The sequence below is a fragment of the Musa acuminata genome, chromosome BXJ3-9, assembly GCF_036884655.1.
Source record: "Musa acuminata AAA Group cultivar baxijiao chromosome BXJ3-9, Cavendish_Baxijiao_AAA, whole genome shotgun sequence".
Classification (NCBI taxonomy): domain Eukaryota; kingdom Viridiplantae; phylum Streptophyta; class Magnoliopsida; order Zingiberales; family Musaceae; genus Musa; species Musa acuminata.
Window position 1 is genome coordinate 7,993,525 of NC_088357.1, and position 15,829 is coordinate 8,009,353.

The 15,829-nt window shown below is 43.7% G+C and overlaps 3 protein-coding genes across 4 annotated transcripts; all 3 read right to left on the reverse strand.

The window, feature by feature from the left end:
* Positions 1-269: 269 nt before the first annotated feature.
* Positions 270-7,651, reverse strand: LOC103997700 (probable cellulose synthase A catalytic subunit 5 [UDP-forming]). Its single transcript, XM_009419005.3, has 14 exons — positions 6,797-7,651; positions 6,519-6,714; positions 6,212-6,423; positions 5,937-6,039; positions 5,614-5,788; positions 4,304-4,570; positions 3,869-4,214; positions 3,651-3,788; positions 3,359-3,484; positions 3,059-3,271; positions 2,646-2,931; positions 1,798-1,994; positions 1,321-1,671; positions 270-1,242 (listed from the first exon to the last, which is right to left on the reverse strand). Exons 1-14 carry the CDS (start codon positions 6,875-6,877, stop codon positions 658-660), a joined length of 3,276 nt encoding a protein of 1,091 aa, XP_009417280.2. The 5' UTR covers positions 6,878-7,651; the 3' UTR covers positions 270-657.
* A 2,152-nt stretch (positions 7,652-9,803) lies between these two features.
* On the reverse strand, positions 9,804-10,546 carry LOC135649423 (uncharacterized). Its single transcript, XM_065167747.1, has one exon. It carries the CDS (start codon positions 10,509-10,511, stop codon positions 9,951-9,953), a length of 561 nt encoding a protein of 186 aa, XP_065023819.1. The 5' UTR covers positions 10,512-10,546; the 3' UTR covers positions 9,804-9,950.
* A 2,107-nt stretch (positions 10,547-12,653) lies between these two features.
* On the reverse strand, positions 12,654-14,468 carry LOC135649164 (protein RGF1 INDUCIBLE TRANSCRIPTION FACTOR 1-like). 2 transcript variants are annotated; one of them, XM_065167301.1, is made up of 4 exons: positions 14,145-14,468; positions 13,806-14,009; positions 13,486-13,701; positions 12,654-13,136 (listed from the first exon to the last, which is right to left on the reverse strand). In XM_065167301.1, exons 2-4 carry the CDS (start codon positions 13,998-14,000, stop codon positions 12,864-12,866), a joined length of 684 nt encoding a protein of 227 aa, XP_065023373.1. In that variant the 5' UTR covers positions 14,001-14,009; positions 14,145-14,468; the 3' UTR covers positions 12,654-12,863. The 2 variants fall into 2 exon arrangements, with proteins under 2 accessions (XP_065023373.1, XP_065023372.1); XM_065167300.1 differs by having other exon boundaries at positions 14,139-14,468.
* Positions 14,469-15,829: the final 1,361 nt, after the last annotated feature.

The window sequence follows — 15,829 nt, forward strand, 5'->3', positions numbered from 1 at the left end:
TACAAGTCCCATTTTTTAATTTTTTTGTTAAACGAATACCTTGGCCGACAATATTTGAGAGCTCACTAATCCAATGGTGGAGAAACAATCTTGCCACGTGAGAGGAAACTGTACTCTAATAGATCTGAAATGTAGCACCGGGTGAACACACAATATATACTACCATTACAGAAGCAACACGTATCATTACCCTTCTCTTTATCATGCTGTATCACTGAAAATAGTAAAAGTATCATGCTGTATCACTGAAAATAGCTCAAGTACGCATATACAAGAAAAAGAAAACTAGCATAAACTAGTAGAATATCCGATGAACCTTCTTCCTGTTCAACATAACAGGCAACCCATGCCTTATTACCATGAATCGATATAGAGATCAACTGCAACAATATATGAATAACATCAACCCTTCACCATTTCGTCCAACTAATAAGAACTAAACTGAAACTACTTATGTTGCACAAACAAACTACACATGGCTATACCAACCTACCGGTTTACATGGAGTACCATATAAAGAAAAAAAAAATGAAACACAATTTCTATCCACAATTGATTCGTCATGTGCTATGGAAACTTCAAAGGTCATGTATCTTCCTGCCTGTGCCGATGGAAACAAATATAACACAATCACGGGCCTTAAGAACTGACTGGTTCTTAGTTGCAGTCTAATCCACACTCTTCCAGAAGAGGGCCATCTGATTTTGGTAGGAATGGATCGATCCGTACCCAAAGCAGAGAGAAAATTGATGCGAGAAGAATGGACCAGACAATGACAATGGTAGGTGTCCGGTTCTGCCGACCAACAAGACCTTTGAGGAAGGGATACAGGTGAACAATCACCCAGAAGGAGAAAAAGAGTTTGCCGAACAGAGGTCCCCATGATTCATATCCGTTGTTTATTGCATTGGATACACCGGCTACCACACCAATGAAGTTTACGATAAGCAGAGTTGTCGGAGGGATAAGCAAAGTGGTCCACTTGAAAGTGTACAACTCAGAGAACTCTTCATCATCACCAGCCTTTGTTGTCACAGTGAAATTGGTGTCTATACCAGCAAGGACCTTTAAGAGCCCCTGAAACACAGCAAAGAGATGCGAGGAAACACCACCAATAACCCAAAACTGCTCGTTTCTCCACCAGTCATCAATGCCAACACCACTCCATCTCATTTCCAGGATACTTGTTGCAAAGATACAAATGAAGAGTGACAGGAACCAAAGACTTGCTACATTGCTAAGCTGTAGGTTGAACATGGTATTAGCATCAAAAGGTTAAAAGAAAGGAATATCATTTGAAAGATGAAAATGCTATCGCACCTCAGGGGTGATGAATTTCCCAGTGAGCAAGCAAACAGCAGGCAAGGTACAGTAAGCCAAAAGAGGAATTGATGTCCAAGGATATATGGTAGCATTGATGTACGATAGCCGCTCCAACCATTTAAGACCACCTCCATATCCATACCAGAGAGGACAATGTTTGCTCAAGAAAATCTCCACAGACCCAAGAGCCCACCTAAGGACCTGGTGAAGACGATCTGATAGATTGAGAGGTGCAGAACCTTTGAATGCAGGCCTTGCTGGTATACAGTATATAGACCTCCACCCATGGCAGTGCATTTTGAAACCTGTCAATATATCTTCTGTCACTGAACCATAGATCCACCCAATCTGTAGCGAACAGATAGCAAGTTAGAAATACGTCTTTAGATACCAAAGAATATATATTTGGATACTGGAGCATACACATTTAGATACCACCGCGTAAAACCTAAAGAAATGAGACCAAAAGTTTACCTCTTTTCCCCAGTCAGTCTTATCTTCATAGCCACAACTAATAACATGGATCGCTTCCTTCAATAAAGAGGCAGGACTAGCTTCTTTTAATGTTCCACCATTCTCAAGGAGAGTAGATGCCACAAAAACAGGAGACTGCCCAAATTTCTTTTCTAACTTCTGCTGAGATGTCATATTTATCCTTTCAATCTCATTTCCTGTGAATGTGCTAACAGGTTAGCATGTTGAAATTCTCCAAAAACAATATAGAGATAGGAACACTTCTGATGTATTTTCAGACAGCTGTACAGTAAGACATTTTCTACGAATTAGGTTGCCTAAGGTAATAAGCAGAACAACTAAGGCCAAAACCTACACAAGATAAAGAAAAAGGCAATAAGAGCATTGTAATCTACCTCTGATATAACAAGAATTGCATCATTTAATAATTTTGCTATATGGATTAACCCTTTCTGTCCTATTTTATTATGTTTATTCTACAAGAAGACATTAAAGAATGAACATCCATGCTACACCAAATAATGACCAAGTGCTAACACAATAGAGAGCCTCCTATGATGCAGTGCATATAGACTCATTAGGGCCTATACTCTCAACTAATTGGAGATGACTAAATGGATATTTTCCCATCAATTAACACTACCAAAGCAAAACACCCTCTGATAAACAAATAGTTACTGTGTCCTTTCTTGCTGATTATGACCAAATGTCTACTATAAATCCAAGAAGAAAATCATAAATATGAGCAGGTTGTCAAACTATACAAGTGCTGCAATCATCTGATCAACATACATCATTCGGTAATGTAACGAAAAATATTGATTGATCAGTGGCAAGCATAGGCATACCTTTAATGCCCTCTTCAATACCCTCCAGTGCAAATACCGGTGCTCCAGTATCGCCTTTCCTGGAACCAATCTTATTCTTATCCTGTTTAGCTTTTGCTGCTTTCTTCTTTTTCCTGCTAGAACAACAGCATCCACAGCAGCACCAACTAGGCCAGCAATTGCAAGTCCTAGTTGGTGGCTTCTTGGATTTTGGAGCATCAAATCCATAGAGTGCCTGTCTTCTGAATACACATCCAGTGCCCACATAAATAGGCCCTTGAATCCCATCTAAACCTTTCATATTGATCTGCATCATGACTTATTTTACTTTTCTATGCATGTTGGGTATATGGACTTTCAAAGAAGAAACTGTGTGACAATATTGAAAACTAAAATTAATGAATATGCCCCAAACGCAACATGCTGATACTTACATCAAAAAACACTATGTTCCGATTAGCATAGCGATCATGTCGATCAATACCATCGAACCTCTGAGGGAATTGCACATAGCAAACTTTCTTTCCTACTTGTGGGTCCATCATGAAGCACATTGCCTCTCGTATTGCCTTACTATTGTTAAAGTAATGGTCACAATCCAAGTTCAACAGATAAGGTGCATTTGTAAGTACAGCAGAGACTCTAACCTGTCACAAAAGCAATAAAAACAAACAAGTAGGCCTCAAACTACTGTAACAACAATGGAAAAGATTAATCAAAAGGCAGTCGCTTACCAAAGCATTCATAGCACCAGCCTTTTTGTGATGATTAAAACCTGGCCTCTTTTCTCTAGAGACATAAACCAAACGTGGCAGTTTATTCCCTTCCACATCATGCCCACCACTTTGCCCCAAAAAGACCTAAGTTTTTATAATGTCAGAAAAAATATCAATTGAATTTCAAAAGGGAAGCTGGCTGTGTTACAACTGCAGTAAACAAAACTGAAAAAATATCAATTGAATTTCAAAAGGGAAGCTGGCTGTGTTACAACTGCAGTAAACAAAACTGAAAAAATATAACATTTACCTGAATCATGCCTGGATGGTCACGGACATTATTTCCAGGCCATGGAGTTCCATCCTGCATTGTCCACCCTTCTTCTGGGACTTTTTGTGCTTTTGCAACCAGGGCGTTTATTCGCACCTTGAATTCCTCATATTCTCTCTGCAAACAGAATCAAATTCAGTGAAACTATGACCTATATACATATTTTATCAATGAAAGATTAGTAAAACTTTTAATACCTTTATTGCTCTCCGTTCTTTAACAAATGAAGGATGGACCTTTTCCTTCAGATAATCTATCTTTTGCTGAAGATACCATTCTGGGGCACGGGGCTCGACATTGAATTTCTTACAAAAAGGAACCCATTTCTTTGCAAATTCAGATGTTTCTGATAATGCTTCAAATGTCAACATAGCAGCACCATCATCAGAAACATAGCAAGATACTTTTTCAACAGGGTAATCTACTGCAAGGATTGAGAGGACAGTGTTTGCAGTGACCAAAGGAGGTTCCTTCATTGGATCAACTGTACTCACAAATATATCAACTGGAGATAGTTGAGAAGGTTTCCCCTCCTTTTCATACCTAAGATAAACAAATAGGCAAATAGTTGAGTGATCAACTAATCATCCAAGTAACATGAGCAAAAACGATAATATGACAATCTCAACTACCTTAATGACAATCTGTCAAGATATGTTTCCCTTTCAATCGGAAGCCACTTGGGAAACTGATCAAGAATCCATGAAATAGCAAACCAGATTTCGCAGATGACAGATATGAGCCACAGAGGATATGCATCAGATGCAGGGTTTGTGATTCGAAAATGAAAGAAGAACCCAACAACCACGAGACGAATTATGATGATCATCCTGTATGGGTTTATTTGGCTAGAAGGTACTGGCAACTTTCTCGACAATGGTTGTCTTGCTTCATCCATTCTACAGAAGAGAATAAAATATTACCACAAATTTAACAAATAAGTCAAATTTTTTTTTATATAAAAAGAAATTAAATATTAAAATACAACAATCATGATATACAAGGTGGCCTTTTAAATTAACCTTTGCCCACTCCAAAAATATCGACATTGTCCCCATGTTAAATTGAAGCCAGTTAAACTTTGTAAATTCATCTTAAACATGATGGAACATCCCAAATGTATGCCTTTTGACTCCACTTGATACTTTAATTGATAAAGCCTTGTCGAAGATACATGATTTGCTAAAATTTAGTTGGCCTAACTTGTAAAAGCTATATACTTGTTATAACTCAGCCAGAAACAATCAAAACATTCCACACTTAGAGAATAACCATAACCAGTTGGAGTTGTTTAAAGAAATATGATTTTGCAAAAAATCATCTTGTAACTAGTTTTTATTCACAGCTTCCTCCTGTCACAATGGTCAGTTTTAATGTTGGAATAATTGGTCACTAAATGAGAGAAGACATATAGATTTCAGTTTAAATGGCACTGATACTATTGGTAAGTCTCAATTTTCACAGAAAGTGAATCAAAATTTAAAAAATTGTAGATGTGCACTATGAAAATATGAAACCAATAACTCACAAAACATGAATATTTTAAATTATAGAGAAGTACATTATGTACACTGTTCTGTCCTGAACTTAGAACAGAAACAAAAGGATGTGTGGGGCATAAAGTATATGTTATATGTCAAACATAACTTATGGGGCCCTGCATTCTGGAAAGCTTTCAATTCATGTAGTCATGGTACTATAGCTTACTGAATATATATATATATATATATATATATATATATATATATATATATATATATATATATATATATATATATATATATATATATCAACAATTGCATTCGAAATACGATTTGATATTAACAGACCGAAAAAAAAAAAAAAGAAATCAAGAATTAATTGCACAATATCAGACTTGGGCAATGGACTAGAACAAGATTTCTATAATGATGATGGATGATTAACAAGTTACGGAGCTTACAATGGTAAATCTGTTTCATCACCATCATTATTCCAATCTCTACTGCCACCATCACTCCTAGTCATTTGCGTTTTCTCTTGCTTCTGCTTCCAATTCTCCATTCTCTCCTTCCAGGCCACACTTCCATATCCATAAGCGGCAAGATCCTTAGAAGGATCCATGGATCTAGGTTGCACTGCAAGGAAAGAGCTTTTTCATTAACCTTGTGGTGGACTAAAACAACTGATAGATCAACAATATGATCTCAACTTGTCATTTTACATGACTATTGCTAAAAAATAGGATAGGTAGAAGATCCTTGTATTAATAAAGAATTCCAGTACCTGGAAGACTGGGATCTGAAAATGGAAGTGGGTGAATTCTTTTTCCTCCCCCACCCACAAAAGAAGGGACGAGTGCATGCTGTTCTGGAGGAATGTCATCGACCTGGAATGGAAATAAGCCCATGCATCAGACGCGAGATCTCAGAAAGGCATGTGGGAAAAATCACAAAAACATGAGACTCATCTAATTGGACGCGCCGGAAAAGAATTAGGTAAAAGGGTTTAATTGAGTGCAAAACATCGAGAGAGAGAGAGAGAGGCGTGAGTTCAAGTACCATCTCGCCATTGGTGAGAAGAGGGACTTGAGGCATTGTATGAACAACATAAGGCGTGTTCAAGTCACCACGCCGGCCATAGCTCATGTGGCCCTGCAGCATGGCCTCGGCCATGTACTGCGAGTCCTGCTTCTCTCCCGGGACGAAGTTGAACTCGTTCTCGAGATCATCGACGTCATCCTCTTCGTCGTCGCCAGCCACACGAGGGCACCCTGCAGAAAGAGGAAGACGAAATGCAACAATCTGACACGAGAAGGATCAAAGAATGGAGAGATCCACTGCAATCGATGCGGTTCCGTAGTTATACCCTTGAGCCGCTTGAACCGGGTCTTGCACTGGGGGCAAACCTGGTTTCCCTCTCGCCGCTCGTACTCATAGCAAGTCCTGCAAACGGGGAAGGCGCATTCATTGCAAGCCACAAAGAGATCCCCGTCGACGGTGAGGCCGACGTCGTCGCCGCAGATCTGGCAGATTTGGCCGCTCAGCTGCTGCAATGGCTTCGGCTGTGGGCAGTATCAAGTCCAAACATCATCCTCCGGATTATCTGACGACAAGAAGAAAGAAAACAGAGGAAGAGGCACGTACCCCTGACTCTCCGTCGCGGCGGATGACCACAAGCTCATTCCGGTTGTGAGAACCGGCGACCAAACCAGCGCTCGCCTCCATTCACTGTTCGCTCGTGATGATCTTATCTAATTAGATCCAACGGTGGTCCAGTGCTGGTACGCCCAGCCCGACCGGACAACTCAACTATTTCCGCTCCTTTGGGGGCGGAACAATCACCCGAGTGATCCGACCTCCTCTCTTCTCTCCCCTCTCCCTACCTACTCAGGGCGTGAGAGTAGTGGACGGGGGAGGAGAGCAACTCTCTCACTCTCTCTCTCTCTCTTCTTCCTCCCCGCCTTATCAATTGCTCTTATTGTTCCTTGCTTTCCACTTACAATGCTCACAGCTGGATCGACTTCTTTATCAATTTTCTGTTGGCTGATTCAGTAAAAAGGCCATCGGAGGGGGAAACTTTGGGAGATTAAGTATGAAGCAGGCATTAGGCGATGACCGACACAGTTAGGAGGCAACGATAGCGGAGTCTGCGATAAACAACGGCCTCAATCAAACACCATCCGCCAGTTGTTTATTTATTTTGCCTTTTTCCCTCTATTTTAACAAGTCTGCCGACACAACCCTCGCGTACAGCTAAGAAAGAGATAAGAGGTGGGTGACCGAGAGGCCTTTAACCGCAGGGGTGGAAAGAGGCTCAATGGTTATATCTGCGGGAGGGGAGGGGGCGGGGCGAAGAAGAAGAAGAAGGGAATGTGGAAAAGGCAAAGGCAGAGACTTAAAGCGGCAGCCAAAAGGAAAATGCAGCAGGAAGCCTGGGAGCAGGCAAAGGAGAAGGGGAAGGGGAAGTTAAACGAGGCCTGACCGATACTGGAGTGCAACGCAGCGGCTAGTCGAGAGGCAAGCACATGCGGGTTTCAGATGTCAACGTCGGGTGCAGCTCACTGGGTCGGATTTGGTTGACGGCCTTCCCCCACAGCCTGCTCGCTGGACCCACGACCGACGCTCGCCGTCGGCAGCCGTACTCTCGCTCGCTCGCTCGCACTAATTTAGGGTCAACCGGTAAATAGTGTCTCGAGGAAAGGTCGGGGAGGGCAAATACCGAGGTGTCGGTGCATCGCTTTTTGGTCGCTGCGGATTACCGGATCAGTCGCGTCCGTGTGACGAGTTGCTTTACCCTTCGAGAGGCGGTTGAAAAGGGGTGAGATTTAGGTTTCACATAATTGACTGATGATAATGGAGGAGGTTGGTTTGACGTCGGTCTCCAGCGGACCGTTTCCATCATTGACGTCTCAACCAGCTCGCTCTTCACAGGGTGGGGGTTAGTGGAAACCGTGACGGTGAAATGGCGTCGGTGGGCGGCAGCAGTTAAAAGAGTCGATAAACAATAGCAGATCCATAAGCTTCGCTCACCGCCAGGTCAATGCAGCGGAGGCGGCAAGGCATCCGGAATCAGTAAATGAGTAGCCCTCAAGACCATAAAAGCGGAGGACACGTGAACGGAGTGGGCCCCTTCATTCCTCCTCTGTGGCGTTAAGGCAGGAGGGTTTGGTTGGGGCCCAGTGCCGACCCTCGGTTCGCTGGAGAAACAAAAGATTCTTGAACGGAGAGTTGGGGCGGGAGTGGGACGATTTGTGTGCAGCGTTTCTGCACGTGGCATGTGATTCTTCTGGTGCAGAACAGATTCTTGATTGATCATATCTCCGGTCGGTTTGCTTCGGTCCAAATGAGAAAGAGGTGGGCATTAATGCGAGACATCCCAAAGAGCTTTTGTTTTCGTAAGTTGGCGTGCCAGCGTCTGCCCAGCTTTGTCGACTCGGGCGCGTCCATCCAAACTCCTTATGGTCGGTCCGGTGAAGATGTGTCGGCTTCATTGATAACGCTGGAGATGATGAAGGTGAGAACAGACACACAAAACATTCATGGAGGATTCAAAGTCACGACCCATCCCGGGTGGAGCGTTGCACGACAAGTATCAGTCCCCTCGTATGATAATGGTACACTCGGCTTGCATACTTGACGTTTAATCGGAGACAGCGACGGAGTCATGTAGATATACCACCTACTCCCAGAGACGAGCTGAGTTGGTGAGAGAGCTATGTCAGTAACAGTAGGTAAAACATTTTTCTACCCAAGTCTTTATTTGGTCTGGTAAAGATAAGTAATTTGATGAAGAAAATAAAAACAACTTTCATATCAATTATTATGATTGAGAACATATCTCAGGACATTTTACAATGACGGCTATCCATGTGTCATATTCTCCTTATCAGTTGATAAACATATCGATTCTTTATATAGTTTTAAGAAATAAGAAATGAGCAGTAACATTTGCAACAGCCCATTGAATAATATGAGGATATAATTGTTCTTTCCAGTTCTTGAAGACTAGATTTTGAGTCATCAAAACAAATCTAAAACCCAACAGGTTTGACGGGAATCGTTGGGCTTTCTAATTTGGGGTAGAACTGATGTGGCTGAGCGGGCTTGGATCTCCGACGGTGTATCTTCAATCACAGCAGCCGCGATTCCCTAAGGTCCGAAGCCTCGTCGCCTCCCCTCACCCGCTCGGTCATTCTCCTCCGCCTCACTCGATCTCCACTGCTGCCGAGATCCTATTCTTCCTGCTCCACCGTTCGATTGATCCTCGCCTTCCCACTCCATCTTCTTCGTGATCTTTCTCCGCCACCAATATTAATTGCCACCTTTCAATCCAAAACTCAAACTTCTCATCGGCTGTTGTCTGTCGTAGCGCTATTCCTATATTTGTAGCGTTCCAAGGACTTGTTGCTCGAATTTGCAACGTGGAAAGCCAAACAATTGGATCGATCGCTCGGCCAAGATACAAAGGAACTAATTGCACTTGGAGAACACTGGAATTCCAATCGAATGCCGCTCGTGTTTATGATGGGATTGAACGTAGCGGTCATCGAGTTTTATATCCTGATTTAGCATTTGACGTAAGGCTATGATTTACCATTTCAAATCGAGGACGTGGTAACACGAGGGGTGAAATGAGAGAAGGGAAGAAAGATGAATCGAACAATTGGTCTAATTCATGCTACCAATTTCATTATGAAGACTAGGCATGCTCTTTTTGTGCTATATGCAAAAGGCTGCCACGCAACGATAAAAAGAAAGAATATTACACCACACAAAAATCTTTATCGAGGTTGCTCGGTCACTCGGTATCCTCTTCGATCGTGCTCATTCGCTCCATGCCCCGCCGCCGCTGCCCCAACTTGGCCCGGTTCGAAGCACTACGCTTCGGCATCGTCTTCTTCTTCTCCAAAGACCTCGATCTATAATCATCACCGTTGTTCTCGAGCGCATCTAATCCTGCTAACTCCGCGGCGATGGGCATGACTTGAACCGTTCGCCGACCGTGATCTCTGTGCCTCGAAGCCAGCGGTCGGAGCGCCATGCTGGCCTTCACCGCAAGAGCCGCCATGTCCGATCCCGAGAGCGGATACTCGAGCTTGGAGACAGGCAGCATGAAGTAGAGCTGGCCCAACTGCAGCGACTCTTTGGAGCCGAGCGCCGGGATGTAGGTGTTGCAGTAGAGCTCGTCGGAGCTGCAGATGAAGCAAGAAGGATGGTGGCGACCGAGGACCTCGTACACCTTCACCTCGGTCGAGAACTCGCTCAGGGAGCCGTCCAGGGTGATGACTTTGGCCGTCACTGGAGAGGGCGTCTCAGCGGTGGAGGCGAAGGCGAAGGCGAAGGAGAAGCAGGATCCCATGTAGCGATGGATAGCAGATTTGTTGACAGTACCGAGACCGAAGACGATAAGGTAATTTATAAGAGAGAAGGGTTGACGTTGAGAGGGAAGGGTGACGTGCGCGAGGTCGTCACCGGAAGTATCCGAGGTCGCTTTTGTGTCACGGCTGACGAACGGCTCCTGCGTGCATCAAAAGCAAGCACAGTCGGGCCAAGTAATTGGGGATTGTGTCAATCTGCTCCGATTAAACGTGTGGTCCAACGCCGTTCAACTCAACCACATACCGGCGGGCGGAGTCGCTAGATTTGACCAGGAGCGCAGTTGCCTTGGGCACCAAACAATACCAACCGTCTCGGAGGCAGAAAAGTCCACCGACGTGTGCGTTTGGTTTGGGGGTCAACGTAGCATCTGGAGCAATCATGCAGGATCCTGATGTGAACCAAATATAGGATTATAGGGTGCGTTCGGGTCTACCGGATTAAAGTTCTTATCGTCCTACACATTATGATCCCAATCTGGCGTGTGTGCCAGTAGTTGTCACATCTGTGGCTCACATGTTTTGGAAATCAACAAGATAAACAAAGGCATACGGATCATCACCTGTCCTATCATCAGCACAGGAGCTAAAAAGGGTCTGCACATGAAGCCGTCCGCAACGGCAGATCGACCGTGCGACTGCGCCCAAATTATACGTATGCAGAGCCAATGACACGTACAGACCCCCGTACCCAATCCTTTTCGTCTGCTCTAAAGGACACGTGTAGGCGTATGCAGGGGCGTCTGTCCCAAATTTATGGCGCAGGGCACGCATCAGCTACACGTACTTGGCTGAGCCGCCTTCGTGTCGGGAAGACAGTGATGGTTTCTCCGCCGTCTGGGATGACCTGATAAATTAGCAGTCTGTTGCATGACGTCATGTTAGGCCTAATTTTCCTTGTTCCGCAGGTTCCTGAAAGCAAGATGAGATATCTGCTTTGGGATGGATAGCTTTGACACATCTACTTTGACTATCTCCCATGAGGGGAGATGAGATGGGGAGATGAGATGGGTTGAGAACATACACTTGTCGAGGTGGAAACTTCCAAAATGAGAGGCTACCTTTTTGTTGTGTTTGTTTCTTTTTGTGTTGGATTTTCCGACTACCACTTCCATCCACAAGAAGTTGCTCGGCATCAACAGGAATAAGACTAACCCCACCGCAACGCGTCATCGCTCATGTAACACGCCGTGATACTCCACACGTCCGGTGGCTGGGGGATTATTTTTGAGAGGATGCGAGGTGCACGACGCTATGAGACGAGCGGGGAAAGAGATGGAAAATGACGGGCGGCCAAGGCCGGAGACTTCTCAGGAGGATTCCTCACGGCTCTCTTGTGGGCCGGAGACAAACACAAGACTTGAGCCGCTCCACCCCGCCTTGGCGTGTTTGTCAAGTCACCACTTTGATGTATGAGTTTGACACCTCAAGATGCTTCATGCCACCATCCTCCTCTTCTCTCTCTCTCCATCATCCGGCGTACAAACCCACCAATCCACATCCCCGTGCCCAGAGTTCCCTGACTCAGCACATCAATTTAGTATTTACTCAGGCTCACCTCGCAGCTTCCACAAACACGCACACACACTCTCTCTCTAGTCAACGTATTTTTGCCATCCTGGGGTAGCCCTTCCCGAGCGTGCAACGGTAACCGAACATGGCAACTCTCCAAAGCCTTTTTTTGTCCCCTTGACATTGCAGTCGAACATCATCACCACAAGCACTAGTTTGATGCATCTTAAACACCTTCCTCCCTGCAATTACTAATGTTCTCCGAAACAGACAATGTGGAAGAAGATAAATCAGTGGATCTCACCCATCTAGTGCTCACCACGAGGAAACCGACCATTGCTACCTCGATAACAACTAAACAAATCCAATGAATCATCACAGAATTGAGATATGCTACGGTGGGATACATGAGAGGTGGCATACATGTACACTTAGAACCATGCACGACGACAAGAAGCATATCAAGATCTGGAGGCACCCTTTTCCCATCCCCTAACCGTACTTACAAAGGACATGGTGCCAACGGTTAAGACACCGGTAAAAGAAGGCGCATCATCTACTAAAAGGAAGAGGAAGAGGGAAAAGCTACACAATCCTCCTCGAACGCTCAGATCTTAGGAAATGAGAGGAGAGAGATCACTGCATTCTAATATTATGTACAACTGACCACTGGTCTCTTTGACCGTATACCACAATCACTACAAGTACCGTATCCACTACTTTTTACAGACATGGTGAGCTAATTAAGCTGCTTTCGAAATCTTCCTGCATCATACTGGCTTCTTAATTATGAGATATATTTTACTCGTCATTTACCGGTCCTCTCAGAAGGGAGCTCGGTGGGGTGTACCCTTTCGCTTGGATGTCCGGTAGCTGACGATGGGAGGCGTTCCGGGTGAAATGCTGCGGCTGGTGGCGGTTGCGTCGTCTTCCAAATGCGAGATAGGCACTTCGATCCTGCGGCTAAAGGCCGATGACGTCTTCCGGAGCTTTCTGGGGGACGACGAAGTGTCCGACTCCAAACCATAGAGCGAATCACGGCCTGGTTTCGGGCGGAGATTGAAGGTGAGCGCCGGGTCCGTCTCCATGCCTCCAAGCTGCGAGGAGAGACAAGAATAGTCAACAGGATTGTAAATGGGGAACCTACTGTCGAGGAATCCATTATATATAGGTGGTTTGTTGTTCAATTAGTTCGACCGCGCATCGCAAAATGTTAAGTACAAGTTAATTTGAACATCTACATCCCATCCCATTTCATTTGCTATGTTGGTGGAGACAAATGCAGAAGGAAACAAGAAGAAGAAATGCTCAGAGGAGGAGGAAAAGCTTCCGTCGTAGAGAAGTAAAGGTTGCTTGTCTTCTATAAATGCGTGTGTATGTATATGCAGATCAACGTCCGTCAATAATATGCACTGGGGGAAGAGGGATTGATGAAGCACGCTGCACCTTGCATCCCAGGGAGCAGAACCGGAAGGAATCCAGGAGGCTTCGGCAGCAAATCTCACATGTGTTGGTCACGCCTTTTCCGGGCCTCGGCTGCGGCCTCCCGTTGAGGAAGACGATCTTGGCGCTGTTTATAACGTAGGTTTGAACGCAGGAGATGTCTATAAACTTGGCAACCTCCGACACCCTGATCACGTTGTGATACGATGATCTCCTAATCTGAACAGGCAGAATCATAATTTCCAAACAGTAAGAATCAAAACGAGCGATGTTTGATTTGCGGATCGATTCATCAGGCTGGCACACAGGACAAAAGTAATGACCTGAACGACACGGTGATCCTTGTGAAGGGAGAGGCAATAGGAGCAGAGTGATTCTTCCATGCAATCCAAACAGTACATGTTGCACTCGCTCTTGCTGGAGTCTACATGGATCTTACAGGGAACGAAGAAGACCGTTCTCAGGAGCGGCTTCAGCCATGACGGGCCACCAGCATCCTCGTCCCCCGACTGGACCATCGGACCCACCTAAGCAACCAAAGAAAGGAAAAATCCCCATGCATCGATTAAGCCCCGATCCCCGGAAGCACCAACGGCAACCAAAGTAGCCAAAAACCGAAGACAAGCGAAAAAGAAACGGGAAGGCGGCGCCTTTACCATCACCTTCTTCTGCTTGCTCCTCGCAAATCCGACCCTGTGCTTGTTCTCGATAGCCAGCTCGTCCAGATACGAAGTAAACCGGAATAAGCAAGAGACCAAACCACAATCACAAATCCAAGCACAAATCAAGGATTGTATCGGCGAGATGAGGACCACTTAGCATCAAAAGCAACCGTCCGGAATAGAATCGTCGAGAAAGCCGCCGGGAGCAGAAGGGGGAGAAGAGATGAGCAGGAGGAGAAACAGAGCAGAAGGGACATGAGAAAGAGGGGTAAACGGTGGCGATGGAAGTCTCGAAGACGAGCGGAGGAAATGCCAAAATGGTAATCATATGTAAATAGAGATAGACATATATGGCGGTTCGCTAAGTAGGCGATTATTGTATGCACGGAGGGCGTCGATTTATGGCGACTTGTTGTGGTAGATCAGAAGCCATCGAATCGGCTAACTAATTAAATGGCAGCATGACACAGCGGATGGTGATAATTGCGTACCATTAAGGCTGGTGTTATGACGAAGGGGCTTTGTAATAGTTGAATTTATTACAGGAGGGATGAGAGGGCCGTCCTACGGTGCATCGTGTCAAATCCGTAGCTCTTAGCAAACATATGGTATTTGTTTTCTTAGATTTAAGTTTATTATTATTATTATTATTATTATTATTATTATTATTATTATTATTATTATTATTATTATATATCCTTCTAAATCTATAAATTTATATCTCTACATTTGTTTTTTATCCACTTATTTGAATTGAATTTAAGGCATAAATCAAGAGTCAAATGACTAAAAAAATTAATAATAAATATTTTTATTGATATGAAAAGAATGATATGTAGTTAGTTTGATGACACATCATCTTCACCCGATAGACTTATAAGTTGGCCCTATCCTTTCCTCTTCCGAGTGTGACATGTGATGTTGATGAGGGTAACAATTCGACATAAACATATCAGTCCATTCGATTAAGATGATAATTGATAACTCTCAATATTGAAATAAATTATTGTCTAATGATTATAACACTGATAATTCGATCGCAATTGTCTTAATATGCTAAAAAAAATTTAGGTGTATTGAGTGAATGATTAATTTTTTTATTATGTTTTTAAATCTTTTAAATATCATAATAAATTAAATATCGTGAGATTTTTATTTGACATATTCCTAATATAATTTTATAAGTAGAATCCCCAAACTATAACATATTTACGACCGGTGACAATTGGCCCTGAACCTCTTTCATGTATTAAACAACTAGAATCTACCTAAATGGTATGTAAGTGTGATTAGTAATATGATTAGCTTAAGTTTATGAGTATCAATAATTAGCTTACGCATTTATCTTTTTAATCCCTCAAAAAAAACTCGCCTATTAATATACACACAATACTAACATCATAGGTTGAAAAGTTGTACTAAAATATAATATAGGGGAGACATGGGTTCACTATGCACAATTATTATAAGGGTGCAAACCTCTCGCTTTAACCCAACAAAGACAACGACGGTGGCGGCGATGAGGATTGTTGTGGATTTTGATCGAACCATATAATGCATCTATGACAACAATTGACAATACAAATTGTCATCGTCAATCATGGGACGATGAACCGCTCATCCATCCCCCAAACTTATCCATTAGGAAGCCGAATTCAGAAATAATATTTGCATAAAGGTCACAT

What these genes read in the sequence shown, in the direction of transcription:
- LOC103997700 (XM_009419005.3), bottom strand. Translation starts at nt 6,877, where the DNA reads ATGGAGGCGAGCGCTGGTTTGGTCGCCGGTTCTCACAACCGGAATGAG. An exon ending in GCCGCGACGGAGAGTCAGGG is followed by an intron (nt 6,715 to 6,796) that starts GTACGTGCCTCT and finishes TACTGCCCACAG; the next exon opens with CCGAAGCCATTGCAGCAGCT. An exon ending in AGACTGACTGGGGAAAAGAG is followed by an intron (nt 1,672 to 1,797) that starts GTAAACTTTTGG and finishes TGTTCGCTACAG; the next exon opens with ATTGGGTGGATCTATGGTTC.
- LOC135649164 (XM_065167300.1), bottom strand. An exon ending in AGGATCACCGTGTCGTTCAG is followed by an intron (nt 13,702 to 13,805) that starts GTCATTACTTTT and finishes CTGCCTGTTCAG; the next exon opens with ATTAGGAGATCATCGTATCA. An exon ending in TCTGCTCCCTGGGATGCAAG is followed by an intron (nt 13,137 to 13,485) that starts GTGCAGCGTGCT and finishes CTCTCCTCGCAG; the next exon opens with CTTGGAGGCATGGAGACGGA.
- LOC135649423 (XM_065167747.1), bottom strand. Translation starts at nt 10,511, where the DNA reads ATGGGATCCTGCTTCTCCTTCGCCTTCGCCTTCGCCTCCACCGCTGAG.